Source organism: Thunnus maccoyii, chromosome 4 (assembly GCF_910596095.1).
Source record: "Thunnus maccoyii chromosome 4, fThuMac1.1, whole genome shotgun sequence".
Lineage (NCBI taxonomy): Eukaryota > Metazoa > Chordata > Actinopteri > Scombriformes > Scombridae > Thunnus > Thunnus maccoyii.
Window position 1 is genome coordinate 3,565,203 of NC_056536.1, and position 22,786 is coordinate 3,587,988.

Sequence of the window (22,786 nt, forward strand, 5' to 3'; positions counted from 1 at the left end):
GAGCATGCATGTGCTTTATCATGTGATCATTTGAGAGTTGCTCTTGAAAGTTACTCCCACACTTCGCTGGAAGTTGGAGTCATGATAAATGCGTGTTATTGCTCACATTCAGCGAATAACTTTTTTATCATTAAGTTGGTTCTTTAGAGCATTCTTAACTGTCATTCTCAGAAGTTTTATAAATAGGGGGCCTGGTGTCATCAGCTTTAAATTTGGTAGCTGTGAGTCAGTACCCTTCTGTTCTGTAAGTATGGGGCCCTGATATTATTTTTTCAGCTTTTTCAAAACTTTATGATTCCATATTATTTTTTTACGGTGAAGGAGTATGGGGTTTTAAGGATTATAAAGAACTACTTACAAGAGAGGATATAAGAAATAAATCAAAGTTTAGAAATGACATTTAAATTAAAGATTGCACAGACCCACATATAGTTCTTAACTGAGCACTGATATCTTGCAACTAAGGTAGGTAGATATAAAGGCATTCCTGAAGAGCAGCTTTTAGGTGTTTTTTGTGATCTTGGTGTTGTTGAAGACTGGTGAGGATAACTTTCCTGGTTGTGTGGCAGTTTAAAATACACACCATTTAACCACAAGTCACTGGCTCAAATCCCACGGGGGTCCTTTTGGAGTCGTTCAAGTTGTTGTTGCTGTCTAGCGTCCTGTGCACCATGTGGTGTTCAGCAGAATGTCTATGTTTGGATATTATTAAGAGTCTTGGTCTTCATATAGCAAGTGTAGACGTTAAAGGACACGTTCACAATTTTTCAAGTGTGTCTTAAAACAACAGTCACGTGTCCATATGAACAATGAAAGAGGTTTTCCACACCGTAATCATTCCTCCTGTTCATACTGGCGATTAAAAGATCCCCTTCAAATGTCCTTTCAGTGTAAGTGATGGAGGCCAAAATCCAGTGTGTCCACACATTTTGTGCAAAAAGTTTATCTGAAGCTTATATGAGGCTTAAACAGTCTGAGTAGTCATATCAAGTGGATATCTGACACATTTACAGTCTTTTTAATATCATATTCCCTCTTTGTGTTTCCCTGTTGAGTGGTGGAAGTATAGTAATAAAAAGAGGAACTTTGGCACTAAAAAGACTGTAACGTTGAAAGATATCTACTTGATTTGACTCATTTGAATGGCTGAAGCTTCATATTAGGTTCAGATTCACTTTTAAATACATTTTTGCACAGAAGGAGGACTGTGAATTTTGTCCTCCATCACTTACATTGTAAGTGCATTATGAAGGGATCTTCTAATGGTCAGTATGAACAGGAGGAATGATTACAGCAAAAAAAACCCAAAACAAAATAAAAAGCAAACAAACAAACAAAAACAACAACAACAAAACACATTGCAATGTTCATTTGGACTCCTGACTATTGTTTTAAGACAGCCTTAAAAATTGTGAACCCGTCTTTTATATCTATCAATCAACAAATGAAGAAAAAAACAACCATTTGGATTTGATTATGGGCCATACATTTTTGTGAAAGAATCCCAGGTTTTGCCCAGGCAGTTAGAAAAATACAGTAAATCACTAAATACATATTAAAGCAGCAAAGACAGCAAAACACAGAATCAAAACAAAGCATAAGACACAGAATAGCATTTTGTTGAGGCACAATAAGCCAACTAGGTTGGTTGTGTCATATTGATTATCACAATGTTATGTATAGGTCTGTTTCATGGGAATAAAATTGTCCTGGTGAGTGAAGTTCATGTGACCGATACGAGGCGTGACTTGAAACGTCAACGCTGACTTGCACGACCAGGAAGCCAGCAGTGACATCATCACTTACCAGAATTCCCCCTCAACCAGCTCATCGCCGTATCAACGACGAGCAAGCGACGAAGAGAGGAAAACAAATAAGCTGAAGAGGTCTGCGTATATCTGACACTCCGAAAATCTTACCAGCTGTTGTAGCAGATTTTCCAAACAAGGCATAAAAGGTGAGACTGTCTTTAATGTCAGCTAATCCAACAAACCGCTGTACCTTCGCCAGCGTTAACACACATTCTGGTGTCGTTATAAGCTAACGTTACAGCTAGCTGCTACGATTCATGAACAAAGACGAGGGACAGTTAAGCGACTCGGAACAGTTTTCCTTCATACATATTATACTTTGTTGTAAACTATTTGCTATTTCATCACTGTACGAGATAAGTCTGTCTGCTTAAACCAACTAACAGCTGTTGGTTAATTTTAATGACTGTAGCCTAGTGAGGCAACGTAACGTTAGCTAACATGATGGTAACACTTCACGACGTCGTAACTTAAAGATTGAGACACACAACAGCAGTTCCTCGCTAAAGAATATACACAAACGTTTGCCACAGTGTCAGATTAAGGGAAATGCTTCACGTCATATAATTTAAAGTAACGTCAATTAAGCCCCATAATTTTCTTTGAGCCAAAAGACAGCAGCTCACAGTGCTTATTTATTTGGTAACGTGCAAGTGTTTTATCTGTCTGCAACGTGTAAACGTATGTAATATATAGTGACCCCTGTATGCGGTACAGTAGAAAGGGTGTGGGTCAGTTCAAAGCAGTGCAGACTTCCCTGTTACAGTTGTCCGTCGTCCCTCTCCTCCTCCTCCTTCCTCCCTCCTCCTCCTCCTCCCTCTTCCCTCTGTCTCTTTCCCAGCCATGTTAAAATAACCAGGAAAAAGCTGCCAAGAAGGCCACAGTCTTGAATCTAACCAATTCGCTCAGGCTGACTGGAGTTAGCCCTCTTTCCTTTCCACTTAAGTGTTTGCTTTGCCAACTAGTTACATAGTTTCTGGCTGAGCACAAGAGTCATGCCAAAGCCTCTCCGTGCTGTTTTCAGTAAAGGAATGCTTTTATGGGATGTTTGCCAAGCTTTTTACCCCACTGTATCTGTTTCCTGTTTGTCTTTGCATATTCAAATGTAGGATATTTCCGTGTACATTAACAAATAAAGTCATTTCTTCATTTGAACTGCAGTTGCAGAAGTGACTCAAGGATTTGGTTATGTCATTGCAAAAAGTGCCCAAACACTCATTTTTTCCTAGCTTATTCACTTACACCTCCAGCCTGTTTGAGTGAGGGAGGAAAATAAAGCAAGCAAACAAACACAGCTGAAAAGTAAACACTATAAAGTATTAAAATGCCTCTCTGTGTCCACCAACACAATGATGTACTTGTCTGTGAGGACTGAGGATAACAGAATAGAGTAGTGGCTGGAGTAGCTGGGAGAGTGAGATCTGGCAGTAATGTGATTGTGGTCAGAATGATGCGCTTATTTTAGGGACTCAAGGCATTTTTCACTTACTGGTGTCAAAATGAATGTGTGACCACCACTTATCTGACCAGTATGTGTACATGACATATCAGTGTGGACTCTCATAACTGTGATGTTTTGTACTGTAAAACATTTTAAAAGGGTTATTTTGTGATGGCTTGTTTTGGCTCATTATGGATCTCAATATGGAAGAAAGTGAGTTGAAGTTTTTGACTTGAGTTATTATTATTGTTATTCTGTCATTGTCTTCTCTTTGTTTTCCTGTTCCTTATTCAGTAAGTGATGTGTTTATCATATGACTTGTAATTGTGACACCCAGTGTGGTGAAGAAAATGGGTGAGAAATCAGTCGTCACTTTTACATAAAAGTAGCACTGGATGAACTTAAATGCCATCAGTTTTCTTTTCAAGATAAGTTTTTGGTCTTTTTTAGCCTCTATTTAGCCACATTTTAAACAGTTTCTTTGTAAAGGTCGTCGTTAAATTCAGTTTTTCCTTCATTCAGTGTCAATGGGCCGCAAACTCAGTTTTTAGTGCCAACCTCATGTTACCATACTTAAAAATGAGTTCTAAAAGGCAGTGAGAAAGGAATATCGTGTTGAAAAAGAAGGAGAAACACAGAGAACGTCTGGGTCACACATTTAGTAAAAAGAACTTTAAAAAATTGTGAAATTGAGTGCACTTGGAATGGATCAGCACCTTGAGCTGAGATATTGGAGTCTTGATCAGTGCATCTCGAGCTGCAATGATTAGTCGATTAATCAATTAATCGGTTGACAGAAAATGAACCTGCAGCTATTATGATAATCAATTAACCATTTCAGTCATTTTTAAAGCAAACAATTTAAACAATTGTTAATATTCGTCGTATTTGACCATAAATTAAATATCTTTTAAGGTTTTGGACTGTTGATCAGTCAAAACAAGCAAATTGAAGATGTCACAGTGGCCTGTGAAAAATTGTGAATGCCATTTTTTCACTATTTTTAAACATGTCATAGACCAAACAAATAATCAGTTAATTGGGAAAATAAACAGCAGATTAATCAATAGGCAGCTCTAAGTGCATCACTTTGTTGTTTGACAGCTGACAGTTGAGACGGAGAGAAAGCATGAAGAGCGAGGGGGAGGACTTGCAACAAAGGTCCCCAGTTTGAATTGAACCAGGGATGTTGCAATTTACGTTGTATGCCAGTAGCATTTTTAACAGTAACACTACATGTAATCTGTGTGCATGAGAAGTGGCCACTACCTTATTTTTTTAAAATACTATGGACAACAAGGCATAGGCAGAAATGTAAGCTTTTGTTTATATCAAGGCAAATGAATGAATGAATTGAAATACACAGAACCAAACATACTTGTGTTGATTACTTGTCATCACTCCACTGCATGCCTCTGCCTGTCCTGTGTGCATTATAATCTCAGTCAGCTGACTGTGATCTTTCATTTCCTCTTCCTTCTTCAGGCACTTGGTTGTTTATGAGTTCTTTTGAGCATGTCTGAGTCTAGTTATGGTTAGAGACAGACCACAAGGGGGTTGGGTTGAGTCATACATTGTCATTATGGTTTACAACATTATTGGAACCTGAGAGACAGTAGACATTTTTTGTGCTTTAGCGTGTCTCCGTCTGCCCATGTTACTCATGTATGTTATCATGTCATTATGTTGTGGCATGCTGTACGTATAGGCCCAAGTGTTTATCATGTCATTATTTGAATTTATAATAAAATCAGTGTGGAAGTGCAGCTATATTATGTAGTCGAGTGTTAGCGAAAATGAATAAGATATAAAGGTATAAAGATGTTATTTCTGCATACCCTCTGTCCTCCTCTCACCCACACTTGGTCCACTCTTGTCATCATTTATGTCAATACAAGTTCAAAGTCAATACACACAACACACACCTTGAGTTCACCCAGCATGGAAATAAGATTAGATAAGATGATAATGTAGTGCAAGGTTGAAGTGAACTCATGACACACATCAGAATAAGTGCTCCTATTATTGTCATTGTGTTCAACACATACTAACAGCGTCTATACTTGCAGCCATCCATTTCATCCAGTTGACATGATGTGGTAGTTTGTTTGAGATTTGTTGCCGATGCTTAGTTGTGTTTTCTATGGAGAAGTGTACTACATACTTATCTTAGATTTATTCGTCACTCACTCAGTTGCTATTTATAAATGCAACTTTAGTATTGGGTAATATGATGACATACAGTATTCTGAGAGACTACAGAAATCTGTCTAGCGTCAGAGATTTTGTCATACAGATTATACCATGATGGCTGTCCCTTTTAATGTTTCCAGAAGTGATAGGCCATCATCCATTGCTTTGTGTTAATACTGAAATAACAGGAGTTTTGTATCGGTGTGGTGAAGTATTATGATTTCCTGGATTAGCAAAAAAACATTTCCCATCTGTTAACCATACTCTATTATTATATCTATTTCTCAATTGAGTTCATCATGATTTTGACAAATTACTGTTAAGGTGAGAATTTGTATGTGGTCCTCACATTTCCAAAACTTTCTTCTGACACTGAAACTCAGTAAATGTAAGACAATGATTGTAGAGCCTGGCAAACTTAGTAAGTAATCACCACAAACATGCTAAAAATAAAAGCGAGTTTCTTCCTCACCATCTTCTGTGCAAACCTATCTAGTACATTACTAACAGGGAGCTCACAGGGAGGTTTTCCATCCATTACTTTTGAAAGTTCTGCATTCTGTTGCACAAAGACAACTCATGTTGCTGTCTCATAAGCTCTCCGTCATTCTGGTTTTGTGTTCTACCCCCTGCATCCATGCGCATCTTAAGATAACATCACTCACAAACCCGTCTAATCTCAAGTATTGTAGCCCAGCTTTGTGCCCAGCTTTGGCTTGCTGAATGTTCAATTTTCTTCACCAGTCACTCTTTTATTTCATCCCTCTGCCATTTCAGGCTGGGCAGGTAAGTTGTTTTGGTTCTTGAGACTGACAGAACCAAGACAACGAACTGGACGTAGCTGAAAGCTGCACTCAACAACAAAGATGGTTGTGATTGGTCAGTGGAATCGTGAGCACTAGCATCCTTTCCACATCACAGGGAGCCATTTGACTCAATATGAATATAAAATATAGCTTAATGGATGGTAATGGATGACATTAAGGTAATATGAGGATAACCCAGCCAACCAGGAGCTTGTCTGGCTGCATTGTTATCTCTTACAGTCATCCTCCCTTACTCAAAGTCCTTCGCTCATAGCTGTTTGTTTTCTCCTTAGGATGTCTCTGTATCCATCCCTCGAGGACCTCAAGGTCGACAAGGTCATCAAGGTAAGATGAGTGTGTTTAAGTCAGCCATCTATCTGGACATAATAACCTCTGTAGTAGCATTTTATGCCATTCTCTTTTACCCGCATGCTTTATGTGCAGTAGGCTTCAAATTTCCACATCACACTCGTGTAAGTTGAATAGAGGACCAGGATTGGTTTCCTATTATATAATTATAACTATTTGTGATGTTACAAATACTTCTTGTAACACATCTCTTAGAATTGGATTTTCAATGAGCACAGAGAAATTTAACATTTTCAGCAGATGAATGTGAAAACAGCCTTCTAGTGTGAAACTCTACACATAAACCATTCTGTACAGTGAAGCTCAAACATTCAGCTGTAGGAACAAGAAGAAAAACATATTTATATATTTATATACAGTGCTGCTTGAAAGTTTTTGAACCCTTCAGGATTTTCTCTTTTTCTACATAGATATGACCTAAAACGTGATCAGATTTTCATGCAAGTCCTAAACCTAGATAGAGACATCAGTTACACAAATGAGACAAAAACCTTACACTTGTTTGTTTATTTATTGAGGAAAATGATCCAATGTTACATATTTTTGCATGGCAAAAGTTGTTGATGCTCACCAAGCTGTCAGGCAGACTTTATATAAATTGAAGACATCCAACACCATTGTTACCCTCCCCAGGAGTGGTCGAACAACAGAAATCACACCAAGAGCAGGTGTGTAATACTCCGGGGCATCTCAAGAAACCCCAGGGTATTGTCTAGGTAACTAAAGACCTCTTGTGCAGTGGCTACAGTTGATGTTCATGAGTGCATCACCAAGAGAACATTGAACATCAATGGTGTGCATGGCAGAGTTGCAAGGAAAAAAGCCACTTCTCTCCAAAAAGAAAATTGCTGCCGTCCACGGGTTGCTGAAGACCACATGGATTAGCCAGAAGGCGATTGGAACAATGTTGTGGATGGCTGAGACCAAAATCAAACTTTTTGGCTTGAATGTGAAGCGTTTGGTGATGAGCAAATACTGCATTCCAGCATAAGAACCTTAACCCATCTGTGAAACATGGCGGTGGTAGTATCATGGTTTGGGCTGCTTTGCTGCCTCTGAACCAGGGCAGCTTGCAGTCATTGAAGGAGCTATGAGTTTTGAGTTGTACCAGCACATTCTATAGGAAAATGTCAAGGTATCCATCTGTGAACTGTAGCTCAACAGGAAGTGGGTCATGCAGAAGGACAACAACCCTAAACACACAAGTCATTCTACCAAAGAATGGTTATAGCAGAAGAAAGATAATGTTTTGGAATGGCCAAGTCAAAGTCCTGACCTTAATCTTATAGAAATGCTGTGGAAGGACCTGAAGCAGGCAGTTCATGCAAAGAAGCCCACCAACATCCCTGAGTTGAGACTGTTCTCCAAGCTGATATGCAGGACTGATAAACAGCTACCGGAAATGTTTGATTGAAGTTATCGCTGCAAAAGGGGGTCACACCAGTTACGCAAGGGTTCACATACTTTTGCCTCACACAAATAAATGAGATTAGATAATTTTCCTCAATAAATAAATGAAAAGGTTTATTTTTTTTGTCTCATTCGTTTAATTGGGTCCACTTTATCTAGTTTTAGGACTTGTGTAAACATCTGATTACATTTTAGGTCATTTATGCAGAAATGCAGAAAATTCTAAAGGGTTCACAAACTTTCAAGCAGCACTGTATTTTTGAGTGGAGGAGGATTGTAACAGCCTTACTTTCATTGTTTTTCCTTTCTTTCTATATTGTACCGATGACAATATCCATCCGGTATTTGCTATTTTAAGTTAGTTGTTCAAGTGGCTACTCTTCCAGTTGACTGTGTGCGTCTGATTGCTTCTCAGGCCCAGGCCCAGTTCGCCCAGACTACCACCCCCATGCCAGCCATCACTGAGGGAGCCTACCAGCCTCAGCTTGCCACTGCTGGGATGCCAGGATCAAGTGAGTCTCATATATATGTGTTATATTTTGTATGGTGTGTTCTGTGTGTGTTTTTTTTTTTTTGCTTTCTACTGTTTGTTGTTGTGCTGTTGTATGTTTTGATTGTGGGGGACTACAGATACAAATTAGCTTCAAGCTAACTCCTGTGTCTGCTCTCATTCTCTTTACCTGTTGGTTTCACTGCAGTTATTTGTGGGAGAGGAACAGTTCTGTAGTATTGGAGATGGATAAAGAGGAGTAGAGTGAGAGGACTATGATGAGAGGAGGGGTTATGCGGTCTTTGTACAATAACGAGAGTAACTGGGCCCCCCACACCGACTATGATTTCTCTCTTGTTCTCTCTGTGTTTGTGGCTCTCTATGGCTTTCTCTATAATTTTATTTCTGCTCAAGGGTTTATGTTTTTCTGAGTTTCTGTGAAAGTAGGCTTAAGCTCTGCTGTAAGACTCAGATGGAAAAGATAAAGAAAAGGAGGCACCCATAAAAGATTAAAAGCAGGCAGAAGATGGACAGGGGGCCGTTTAGAGTTTAGAGAACACAACTTTTCTGCTTATTTTCACTCACTTCTCCCCCTTTTACCACTCTCTCACTCATTCAGTTTCTCTTTTCTTTATTTGGATGCAAAGTCCTGTGGGCTTTCGGTCTTTTGTTTTTACCTCAGCAGAGCTAGCTGTGAGTCACCATGGAGACTGGCTCTGGCAGTTGTGCTGGGACGAGGCGTGATAGGAGAAAGAGAGAGGAGGAGGAGTTGGTTTGAAAAGGAGGGAGGAAGGAGAGACCCAGGGGTGTAGTGGGTGATTGAACTACAGGAGAGACGGGAGGAGTTTCTTGTCCTGGTGTGGAGAAGGGAAACGGAGAGGGACGTGAAAGGGGACGGCCTGATTGACACCAGCACTGAACTACAGCCTAGGCAGACACGCTAACACTGTAAACTTCACTCATTCTGCTGCCTTCAAATTGCCTCAACAACATGACCTTTCTTCTTTCTGTAAAGGAAAAACACCAAGAATGAGAAGGAGATAATAGAACTTGACAGCCTGCATGTGTGTTTTGTTTTCAAAAATGCATTAGATTCTGCATTACCTTAAAGCATCAATACAACAAATTTACCTGGTAAAAAACAGATGCATTATTAGCCAGGTCCTTGTTTGGTGACCGACTTCAATGGCCATCTCCCAGATACTGTTGCTCATCAAAGAGTTCTGATAAGAAGGTCAGGATAAACTACAAAAACCAAGTCAACACCAGTTTGTTTTTCTTTCTTTTTTTTGGATTAGCTTATGTGGGCAGTTGTGGAGTGTGTGGGAGAGGAGAAAGAAGGAGACTGTGATAAAGCAGGAGAGCACAAAAACATAAATGAGGAAGCAGGAGAGCACAAAATGAGGAAGAAGAGAGGGCAGGCCAGCTATTATGACTAGGCAAATTCAGTTTTCTGAAATTATGAAACGCATTTTAATGGGTGTAGGAGTCTGGGATGAATCATGGTCTGCATTGTTCCTTCATTTCCACTTTTTATGTTTGGCCATCAATTTGTGGATGTGTTCATCTCTCTTTCTTTTCTGTGCCATGACTAGAGCTGTCCCCTGTAGCTGTGTAGTCGGTGTTTTGGGTGGAGTACATAGTTGAAGTGGCTGACTGAAACAATGTTGACCTTAGACTTGACTCCACCTGGTACCACCAGAGCACTGTGGTGGCACAATCACTGTTGTTGAAACAAAGACAATCACTGAACATTAGCAGTATATTGATAGAAGTATTGACTTAGATTAAAATCACTGAGCTTCTCTCTGCCACTACATGTAGAAATTTCTGGTTGATATAAGTTTTGTATGTTGTGTGTTCCATCACCAACTATGGTCAACATAAGTCAATAGTCTTGTTTCTTGACTGATTCACATAGCCCATTATCTATCAATCAATCAATCAATTTTTATTTATATAGCGCTAAATCACAACAAAAGTCATCTGAGGGCACTTTTCACATAGAGCAGGTCGAGACTGTACTCTTTAATTTACAGAGACCCAACAATTCCCCCATGAGCAGCACTTGGCGACAGCAGTAAGGAAAAACTCCCCTTTAACGGGTAGAAACCTCAAGCAGAACCCGGCTCTTGGTGGGCGGCCATCTGCCTTGACCGGTTGGGTTGAGCGAGAGAAAGAAGGTGGGGGGGGGGGGGTGTTCAGAATGACAACAATCATAGCAATAGCCGGGGAAGGACACCAGCAGGACTGCGAAGGACCGCGAATGCTCTGCCTGCAACCCAGGGCCTGCGAGATGAGAAAGCACAAAAAACTCAGGGGAAGAAGCCAAGTTAGTAACATGCATTGATGGTACATGAATGCATACAGATGGAGAGGAGGAGGAGGAGGAGAGAGGAGCTCAGTGCATCATGGGAAGTTCCCCTGCAGTCTAGACCTATAGCAGCATAACTAAGGGCTGATCCATTGCGAGCCTGGTCGGCGCTAGGCTCTTCAAGATATGATGGTGCCTGACCATTAAGGGCTTTATAAGTTAGGAGAAGGATTTTAAATTCTACAGGAAGTTTTAAAATTTTACAGGAAGCCAATGTAGCGAAGCTAAAATGGGAGAAATATGGTCTCTTTTTCTAGTTTTTGTTAGTACAAGTGCAGCTGCATTCTGGACCAGCTGGAGAGTCTTTAAATACTTGTTAGGGCAGCCTGATAATATAAATTTAAACTTTTGGAAATTCCCTAGTCTCTGAGGGGCCATGTTATATATACATGGTGTCAACAGTGTCGTCATAGCTGCGTGCAGTAAGGCAGTTGTTCATATTGGTGTATTTCTCTACACTGAGCTGAAATTAAATGATTGCACATAAATTAGGTAAACAAATATTAACGTTAAGTTTTGGTGCAAGCCTGTCAGGTGCCAGTCTTTGTTTGTTTGTACATTTGTTTCTTTCAGGATGGTCAGGAGGTATTTTTACATTGCTGTATTGATACTTTTACTTAAACAAAGGATCTGAATACTTCTTCCACCACTGACTAACAGTATGATTTGGTATCATCAACCTGCCGGTACATGCAGATGCAAGGTGATCCTGTGTAGACAGGAAGTGCCTTTCCCACATGTTGAAGCTTTGCCCCAGCTAAACCATACAGAATACTGTCATCCCCTTTGGCACTACACATGGAGGCTCCCAAGTGCTTTCCAAATAACTGGCTAGGATGCATATTCATGTGTGCCACTGAGTGACTATACTTACTTCCCTACCTCTGTCTGACTTTCTTTTACCCTCGCCAGGATAAATTTAGTAATCAGTGCTCTGCTGCAAGGGCAATGGCCGCCTCTTGTTGCCAGAAAAGTGATGCAGTCATGCTGACAGGCAAGAAGAGGGACAGAGAGGTAGAAACTGTCCAAACAGTGAAGTAGACAGGAGATGGTAAAACAAGAAGTCCAAGCCTAACCCTAAACCCTATCTTACGTCTGTAATGGTGTGTTAAAATTCAAAGGAAAAGTTTGGTTAATATCCTGGGACTTAAGTATTACTTCCCCAGCTTTTGAGTTTAGGAAAAGATGAGAGAGGCCTCATGACTCATAACCTACAAGCAGATCTCAGATACAATCACAGATATCACCAATTTGCATAAAACTTTGTGTGTATATTTGTATAGATCAGGTCAAAGAGGAAGAGAAGGATTGGACACACAGACCATTTGAATATAGTGGCCTGAATACTGATGCCAGGAAAGTTTTACCGCACTGCAACACAGACTGCTCATTATCAGCATTCTTCCAGTGGAGGGCTCCATGTAGCTCAAGCATGACCCTGTTGTGATGGACAGCATGAAAGTGAAGGAAAGAGTGAGATGAGCTACTTAGGTGCAGCTGACATTACAGTGTTTGAAGTTTGTACACCTGTGAGAACATTTTATAAGTCTGTGTTGCAAACGTAGTATTACCATATTCATTAATCCCTTATGTAACCTTTAGCCGTAACTGTTTTTCCCTTTTCTTCCATGTTCTCTCTCTCCTACCAACCACCTGTCTCTCACACCCGACCTCTCCCACCTGCTCACCCACCCTCCATCTGCTCCCCTCAATTCTCAACCTCAATTCTTTCTTTGGTTTTCCTTTTTCCACCCACCCTCCTCCTTTCTCCCTCCACCCATCTCTCCATTCTCCCAGGCCTGTACCCAAATCTGGAGGAACTGGGAGAGTACATGGGCCTGAGCCTCAACAGCGATGAAGTTCAGAGGAACCTGGCCCTGTTGCCTGTGGCTGACAATGTAAGTGTTTGTGTTTGTTGTTTGGATGTATCATTAACATCTTATTCCATCATTGTTTTATGTGTGAATTTGTTTTTGCTTTGGTTAAAAAAAAATAATGATTAAGAAATGCTATGGCCTCAATTAAAAGCGCCAGCCTCCTTTAAATACAACCTGTTTTTAGTAAATGAAAGCAGCCATGCGCTGTAGATATATCAGAGCACAACAGTGCGCTGTTCCTGGAGATCCACATTACTGAATGACTCACCGCAGGCCTGGAGCAGTGTGTGGGAGGGTGCGATCTCATCACTCCCCTCCGTGTGTGTGTGTGTGTGTGTGTGTGTGTGTGTGTGTGTGTGTGTGTGTGTGAGTGTGAGAGTGAGTGAGTGTACATGCGGCTCCTGCAGATGTCAAGGCTCTCACAGTGCCCTAGCTCGTCAGCTGACTCTTAACCATCTGTGTTCTCTGCCATTTGCTAATATCGTCACCTCTACCATTATTCCTTAGATGTATTAGTTTCTTGGTATTTACTGCAAAGCATATTAATAATGAAGTTTTTAATGGCATCCCTGATTTCATTCACTGGTGGAGAAGATGAAATCCTCCCACATACTGTCCCTCTATTTGATGCAGTGTTCCTTTTTATCGCTAGCTGAATTTTAATGTAACATTCCTCTTTAATCCTTTTCTTCCTCTCACCTCGTTCTTTCTCAACCCACCTCTTCCACTTTTCCGGATTCCTCTTCCCCTCCTCAGCAAGTGGCAGTGCCCTCCCTCTCAGGTGTCGGGGGGATGGTGCGGCCAGTGACAGGGGCAGATGTTGGCATCAGGAGGGCAGAGATCCGACCAGGGCTGCGGGAGATTATTCTCTGCAAGGACCAGGACGGGAAGGTCGGACTCCGGCTCAGGTCCATCGACAATGTGAGTCAGCATCACAAAGTCATTGACAGGCACCTGCTCTTGCATTAATTATTTAGCCCAGACTGACTGTCACTAACACCCTTTTGACACTATACTGATGACTGAGGAAATATACACCCCCTGCCTCCACTTGATATTGAGATCTGGGTCAAACTCTGCTTTGCTTGTTGTAAACATTCAGTGTTTAACCTGTTTTGCTCAGTGTTTCGACTCTAGACTCTGGTGTCCTGGCATCCCAGGGATGGTAAAAAATGTGTTTGGGATGAACAGATTAACATCCGGGACGCTTAGCAAAACTTTCACTTAGCAAATAACAAACTAAACTGAACGCTAACTACAACGGAGCACGTTTTCTCATGCTGTTACTATGGTTACTAGTGATGCCCGGATTGCATTTATATCCACAGGCATCCTCGGATTGGGCGGGTTGGGTGTCATAAAGATAAACATTCTGATTAATAGTGTAATAGGTCGCAGGTGTTGAAATAATACATCATTAAAGAGGAAAATATTAATTACATTCTCAAAAATATGAACATAGCAGAGCAGAGCTGCAGTCAGCTGCTGTAGCAGACCGCTTCGTTTTTCATCAGCCACAAATTACTGACCCACAACTAAGCAAACTAACAACAGAAACATACCAAGAAATAGACAGACACTAATTACACTTATTTCTACAATTATATAAGAGAGATTGTTGGAGAAATTGGTGCACTCAGCATGCTACAATCTTTTCAGACAGCATGGGTTATCAGGAGCAGAAATGGGACCACAGCAGACACCATACATAGTACATAAATATGAAGGCACAGTTCACCACGGAAACATTTACAATTATCTCTAATCTCTAATCTTTAAAGTAAATTGTTAAAAAAAACACTCTGCTTTATTTTCACCCTTTTTCTAACTGGGAATGTCTCAAATCTGTTTTCTTTAGTAAAACTATTCATATCGCACAGTGAAAATACTGTAAAATCCTGCATTCAAAGTTTTACTTAAAAGTGAAGAGAGGTATTGTCAGCACAATGTACTTAATGTACTTGCTTTTAATTCTAACCATTTTATATAATGCTGACTAGTTAAATAAATAATAGTGAATCATTTTTTGTTTGACATTCATCTGTCAGGTAAATGCAGTGGTACAATGTTTTCCTCTGAAGTAGAAGTTGGTGCATATTTTTTAAGTGCTTTGGGGGTTTTTGTAAGTCATTTCGGCGTATAATGTGTTAGAAAAGCAACATAATTCAATATTTTTCATATCTAAATATAGTAATAAATCTATAGTTGTTAGGGGCCCTTTTAGTTGGGGCCCCAGGCAGTTGCCTACCTTGCCTAATGGTAAAGTCTGCCCCTGTACATCAATACAACACACACACAATAACGTAGTGGCTTTAGGTCACCAAGACCTCAGTACAGAGTACAACTAGTTTGAAGCCAATCGTGGTCCAGTACGGAACTGACAAGTGTGATGTGGAAACTTGAAGCCTCCGGTGCACACACACCGAGGATAGACTTCACACTGGAATAGAGGAGTAGGAGACATCAAAAAAAAAAGCATATTCATAGATTCTGGATTTTTTTAATGAGGGAATTAATAGATATAATTTAAGAGTTAAAATGTGCCACTATGTGTTATTGACACATAATTTCTTAAGAGTACTCCACCGATTAAGTATTGCACTCCTACTGTATGACATTGTAGGACTCACAATGGACTGTTTAAAAAAAACAGATCAAAATCATCTTTTTTATTCCATGCACTGAGCTGAGTAACATTGATCAACAACGGTGATCAAAGTTGATGCTGATGCTACTCCAGCAGCTAGAAGTTCCTCATTGATAAGATGGAAGTTGTTCTCTTTGTTAAACATGAAATGAAATCTTAACATTGCTTAGTCCATGCAGTGTTTCAAAATGAATACCTGAAACAAAGTGCAGAAAATGTACTTTAGAAAAACAACAGACAGTCAGTTTTTGGTATTGTTAGTGAACTGTGAATGTCGCATTAAAAGGCATGTAAGCACAAGCATGAAGTGATGAGTAACAGTAATAACTTGAACAGAGCAGAACAGAGAATAGTATTTAATGTGGATCAGTCACTCCCAGCAGATTCGCAGTTCTGTTATTTGGTAGTATAGGAGGAATATCAGATTGGTGCATCCCTAATTCGTAGGATACATATGCATTGCATATGCATTAACGCCATAAGAAAAGCAAGAATACAAACAAAAAAAAGTGAGTGAATGATCTCTTTTGATACTTGGCCAGCTCAAGAGTGCTAATAGGCTCCTGAACATAGAAGATTTTAGTGTGTTGGTGATGGATGTGCTGCTGCACTGTGCTGCTACCGGCTAACATAACATCCAGTAAATATGCTCCATTTTAATTTGTAAGTATTCATTTCTAGGGTGTTGAATCCTCAAAATAGACCATAACGATTTGAATTAGAGACATCATTCCAATCAAACAATTCATTACATTGCACTGACAACAAGTAAAACCCTGTAATTTTTTCAAATCATCTAGCAATGTCTTTCATCCTTTTCAAGATGTTTTATCTCTTCTTTCCTTGCTGTATCCTCACTTTATCTCCCTTGAGTTGCTCCTTTGTTTTCTCTCCAGTATCATCTTTTGAGTGTCTTCTCTCCTTCCTCTCTCAGGGAGTGTTTGTCCAGCTGGTGCAGGCTAACTCCCCTGCGGCCCTGGCCGGGCTGCGCTTTGGGGACCAGGTCCTTCAGATCAACGGGCAGAACTGTGCCGGCTGGAGCATAGACAAGGCCCACAAGGCCCTGAAGACTGCGGCTGAGACCCGCATTGAGCTGGTGGTCAGGGACAGGTGAGGAGCATTTCATATACAGAGGACATAGGGTTGCAGCAGGGTGTCCTTATATTTTCTCAAGACTTGTTGATATTCTGAGGTCTGGTACTGGTCCACACCTCTGTTTTACATGACATGGAGCAACTTTACTTCAGAAACTATGCAGCATTCATTTGTTCAATGTGCTTGAAGTTTTATTGTATTTCATTTGCATAAAAGCTTTGTGTTTAAATGTATTTATAGATCTCTGTAACAGTTTCATAGCATCTCATTAGGAACTGGAATGAACACAGGAGAACAACCAAGTTGTTTTTTTAATGTTTGGCTCCCTCTGCTGGCTGATCTGTCAGTTGTATTTCATTGCTGTCCTTGTAGTTTTGTTTTGATTATCATTAAGGGAGTTTCTTTTTGTCTTGCCTTCTCCCATCTGTTCCTGACTTTTTCCCCTTTGTTTTCCTGATCACAGTTATAACAATCATTTATCATAATTAGTTTACAGGCATGTTGGTATGTTGTCATTTGAAGAAAGAATCTCAGGATCAGGCTGTCTCTAACAAAACTTTTCTCTCTGCCTGTGTCGGTCCCTAGGCCATTCCAGCGCACCGTCACCATGCACAAAGACAGCTCAGGTCATGTGGGCTTTATCTACAAATCTGGTAAAATCACCTCGCTGGTCAAGGATGGCTCTGCTGCCCGCAATGGTGTGCTGACTGACCATTACATCTGTGAAATCAATGGACAAAATGTTATTGGACTCAAGGTCAGGCACTTGTTTCTGTATATGAGTATTTTCATCAAATGATTTGTGATGGATATCAGTTCTTTAAGTGGTTTTGTGGAGGTAATGTGTATAAGATAATCTTCATTGTGTCAGTCAATGTGGAAGAACATGAACTAAAGAATCATCTGTCGACTGTTTGATGGATATTTATTTGTGCTGTAAAACGTGACTGCCGTGAAACAATCAGAATATAACGTTTTATTTCTCTCGTTCAGCCGCTTTGTTCTCACTACCGCTCGCTCTCCTTGCTCAACCACCGCCACTCTCTCTCTCTCTCTCTCTCTCTCTCTCTCTCTCTCTCTCTCTCTCTCTCTCTCTCTCTCTCTCTCTCTCTCTCTCGCCGGCGCACAGCTGGCTGGCGCTCTCTCTCCCTTTTTTGGCTGCAGAGAAAACAGCTTTGTTCTCTTGGAAACAAGGTCAGAGTTGGGCCATCAAGACATTTTGACGCGCCTCGTAACGCTTTTAGCGCGTGTTTGGCTTTAAAAACTATAGGTGTACTTCAAAACGCGCGTGTCAGATGCTTTCAGTGTATTTGGGCCTTAATGCACGATTATGCTTTGTTTATTACAGCAAAAGAGCTTTGGAAAGCCTTTAGTTGGTTGTAATTATTTAAATGCAGTTGTTGCTGTGTGACAGGTGGAACAGTAACTACTAAGTACATTTACTCAAGTACCGTATTGAAAAACATTTTTAAGGTACTTGTACTTTACTTGAGTATTTCCATTTGATGTTAATGTATACTTAGACTCCACTACATTTCAGAGGGAAATAATGTACTCTTTGAGTTGTTTGCAGTTCCACCAAAGAGACATTTCCCCTCACATGGTTTCAAATATATAACTGTTTATGGTCCAAAGAGGTAAAACTCTCCAATATTTCTCAAAAACACAAAATTAAAGAAAAGTTCTGGAAAAATGAATCCAAATTAAATTTAATGTAGCAGAACTATGTTTTTTCTTCCTTCCTACCCAATATATAATCCTAACACCCCAAGATTTATTTTATAACCCTCACAAAGCTGTTCAAACTAGCTCCACCTTCAGCAGCTATGGCAATAAAATGCTGCATATGCGTCAACTTATCAGTATCAATAATGTACCTTGTTAAATGTATTTAATATATCAGTCACAGCCTGATTTTCTGCAAAACGAGTACTATAACTGGCAAGGGTGATAATTGGTCGACCCCCAGTTTTGTGTATCACCAGTAAACGACTACAAGTCTGAAGGATTTGATGCAGTGAAGGTTGTTTTTCATTTTACTGTCTTGACTGAGGAGTTATTTGTTATAGTATTGTCTCTTTAGACACCAGTCTGTGACACCATTTTATGGATTTGCCGTTTGGAAAATGGAAACATTTTTGATATTTGTGTCACAGATGCCCCATACCTAGCTTTTGTTTCCAATGATGCATCCAAACACTGGAGAAAAACTGTGTGTATGTGTACAAGTGAATGTGCTTCACAAAACAAGAATCTAATGTGATCTGTTTTAATAATTACCTGAGATCCTTACATGTCACTGTGCCTGTGTGAAAATTTCAGGATTCTCAGATCAAGGATATTCTGTCCACGTCCCCGACCGCCATGACCATCACCATCATGCCCAAGTTCATCTATGAACACATGATTAAACGGTAAGACTGCCATTATCTTGGCCATGAACTTTAAGGACTCATTTTGTCCCTCGACATCAGTGATCCAGTTACAATTCAATTCAGCCTTCAGTCAGCTCAGAGCCTCACCTTCATTTAGATCCATATACTGAAAAACTCATACAAAATCAGAAAGTCCAAATCTATCTCTTTCATGAATAGATAATGAATGGAATAGAGCCTTTATTCAACAACCGATTAATGGACCTTTTCCACTGCAAACATAACATTAGTTACACTAATCACACTGATCACAGGACTGTGGTGACTCCAGGTGGCTAGCTGGCTCTGGCTATCTCGTATTGAATTGAACAGTCATGTTGCTGAGTATGTACAAGAGGGACAAACTGAAAATGACTCTGCACACTGATCTGTGCTCTCAGTTTGTGTTTGTTGACAAGGCACCATCTCTGATTATGAGAGTTGAAGGTCTGGGAGCAAACTAAACAGTTTCCACATTCTACATCTCTACCTGCTGGGCAGCTGCTAGCAGCAGTCTGCAGATATCAGACTGATGTCTTTGAAGCAACACAAACAGCAGCAGGTCAATTAATGAGCGGATATTCTGCTCTGTCTGTGCTGAAAGTGATTATTAAACTGGATGCCCATGATCTTCTTAGTTGAAGCACCTGGTTTTGACAGTCAGTAGCTGTGTGAGATAACAAGTATTTTATGCAGAATGATGACAGACTTGCAGGTGGTGCAGCTCTTTTATTATTCTTGCTTAAGTGTCTAAAAATAGGATGTTTCAATCTTGAGAAAATCGTGAGTCGACCCCCAGGCTTGAAAAAAATCCTGATTTTGTTTTTGGTCTATATTGACCAGACCTATTTACAGGCGTTGGAGAGTTCTACTGCATATGTGGAAAAAAGTACTATAAAGTCTTTTGTGTCTCCAGAGGGAGCACTGTGAAATCTGGTTTAAAAAAAAAAGTGATGACACTTGTGTCAGTGTCAGAAGACTACAAGTTTGAAAATGAAACAAATCTGGGGGGTGTGGAGTAAGAGGGCAGTGAGGTTACCAGACCTCTGTAGCTCGCTCCTCATCTCTGCTGGAGGCTAGCAGTTCCAAGCTACATGAGCCACTACTAGCATAACACACTTGAATCTCCAACCGATTTGTTGGCAGTTGAGCTGCTTGTGGGAAATGTAGGTGCCAGGATGAATGTGTGGAATAGATATGATATCTCTGGTTCTACACAATAGCAGGGTCCATGAACTGAAACATCTAAATTACATTAATAACATTAATTTCACCTGTTTAACAAGACAAAATGTCTGGGCCCACATCACACCACTTTTAAATGGCCCTTTTCAATTAAATACTGTATGCAGCAAATGTAATTTAGGTTACTGGACTCAAGCAACCTTAAATCAACCTTGTCTGAAGAGCATCGTCCCGTTCACTGACAAGCTGGGTATGACTTTTTTTTTTTTTTTTTCCCTCCAGGATGTCCACCGGTCTTCTGCGGTCAGCCATGGATCACTCTGTCCCAGAGGTGTGAAGACCAGAAGAAAGAAGAGTGTAAACTGTCAGGATGTCTACAATATACAGAGATATCTCTCTTTCTCTCTTTTTCTTTGTCTATCTGTCTGTTTCTGTCTCTCTTTCCCTTTTTCTTTCTGTCTTCATATCAAACCACCTCCTGCATCACAATCATCATCGTAGTCATTACTCATCATAACCTTGAGATGCCTTTTTTTTTTTCAATTTTTCAATTATGTTGTTCAGTATATTTCCTTTTCTACATTTTCCTCATCTCTGTTGACATGTCTAATACTTTTTATGCTAACCTTGTAGTCTATGTATTACATGTTTTTTTTTTTTTGTTTTTTTTGTTTTTTTTTCTTGTTTTGTATTTGAGATCAAGGACAGTACAAAATGTTTTTTTTAAGCCATGCACACTATCATGAGTCCAGAGCTTCCTCCTCATCGTGGAGATGAATCATTGGCAAGTGACGTTTCACCTTGTCAAAATGCTGTAAAAGCCAACGTTCAGCCATTGGAGCCCTACCATGTAGATTACGGCTGCACTCTCAATCCCTGCACTTGGCCTCTAATATGCATACGTAAATAATCTCAGTTGAATTAACACCATACGTGAAATTGTTGGCTGATTTTACTCTAGATTCTACTTTTACATGGCCAGTAAAACTAAAAGGTTTTAGCAGTGAGTTGTTTTTAGTTTATTGGTGAATAGATTTTGACATCGAGATTAGTTTTTTTGTGAATACACATAAACATTCATGGTCCCCAGATTCTAACATAATTCAACGCTCCTAAACATTGTGAGAGTTAGAAACGTAGCAGCTTCCACCTTCTCCGAGAGATGGCAATGTCTCATTGTACCACATTCCCTGTGTGTGCAGGCAAAAGTCGTGATAGGACTCTGATGTGTTGTGTTTGAAGGTACTGGGAGCAATGTGTGCACATTTCAGGGGAGAGTGTAGGGAAGGGGGCAGCAGTGGATGTTTGTTGTCCTATGCAGCTGGGACTCGACCCTGTTCACAAACACTATAAGAGCTATGAGACAGTGAAAGGCACAAGTAAGCAATATCATAGTGTGTTATGTGATTCACCATGAGGAGGTCAGTTGTAATTTTGGAGGGAATTGTTGGTATCTGTTTGGACAGGGTCTGTGCTGGGCGGACCCACTAAGTGCACTTTCCACTACCTTTTTAAAGAGGTTGTCTTTCCTGCATCCATTTCAACAGTTGTGCTTTCTTTTATTATTGTGTTTGTGGTGCCTCATGTTAATGAGAGAACTCTTCTATATGTTGTACATTAAATACAGGAAAGCTGCTTAAATTTGATGCTGAAAATCATCTGCTCAAATTGAAGCCATTTAATTCCACATCATGGGTTTAGCCAATGACCTTGCTCTCCTCTGCTAAGCGTGTCGGAGGACCTCCCTCTGTAATATTCCTTCCTTGACTGATGAGCACAGTAAGACTGAGCAGCGCTCACAGTTGTGAATTTCTACTTGTTATATAAAGTTCCTCCTTTTAATGCTGTTCATGTTTGAATGCATGTATTCCTTTAAATTTCTAGGTATGCAAACTGATAAACATCATTCTCATTCTGTAAAAAAAAAATGCTAGAAAAATCTAAAGGTTTATATACGAATGTAACCAAGATAATATTGTAAAACAAATAAACAGTCTTTCTGTTCACATTAGCTCGGCAATATTTGTCTTCATACTATAACATATTTTGTTCTTTAGGATCAGTGTGGTTTGGGGGAGGGGGTGCAACAAGAAATTCCAAAACGCTGTCACATGCAAAAAAACATCCAGATACAAGATTCAGACAAACACACAGATGGAGACAACAGAAAGGTTTCCTCCATGCTGTTTAATATAGGGGCTTTTGGTCTTTCTTTATACAGTATGGTGGGAGTGTGAATGGAGAAGTAGCCTACTGATGTCTTTTGCTGTACACACTACTATTGCCATTAAAATAGTTCATTTACATTACGCTATCTGTAGATATTAATGATGTCAGATGAATTCCTATACAAGGCATTTGAATGTCCTCATTGGAAGGATGTTAAAGGACTATAATCTTTGTATACACTATCATTACAATGGCTATGAAACACATAATCACACAATCAGACAAGGATTAAAGCATAAAATGACAATACACATCAAATGTTGACCAAAAAAAGCCAAACACCAACCACCCCCCTCCCGCCCACCACCTCTTCCTGCCTTCCTCAACAAATATTAAGCATCTTGTGTGTCTAAGGATGTACGTAGTATATAATTACTCACTCACCCACATACCCTGGCAAACCACACTACACTAGTTCAGGTGTATTATGGGACAGAAATAGAAA

At 40.0% G+C, this 22,786-nt stretch overlaps 1 protein-coding gene across 1 annotated transcript; it reads left to right on the forward strand.

The window, feature by feature from the left end:
• Nucleotides 1-1,780: 1,780 nt before the first annotated feature.
• On the forward strand, nucleotides 1,781-22,123 carry sdcbp2 (syndecan binding protein (syntenin) 2). Its single transcript, XM_042409301.1, has 9 exons — nucleotides 1,781-1,957; nucleotides 6,545-6,596; nucleotides 8,446-8,542; nucleotides 12,692-12,792; nucleotides 13,528-13,692; nucleotides 16,353-16,528; nucleotides 17,099-17,270; nucleotides 18,836-18,927; nucleotides 20,395-22,123. The coding sequence occupies exons 2-9, from the start codon at nucleotides 6,546-6,548 to the stop codon at nucleotides 20,447-20,449; spliced, it is 909 nt and encodes a 302-aa protein (XP_042265235.1). The 5' UTR covers nucleotides 1,781-1,957; nucleotide 6,545; the 3' UTR covers nucleotides 20,450-22,123.
• The last annotated feature ends 663 nt before the right edge of the window (nucleotides 22,124-22,786 follow it).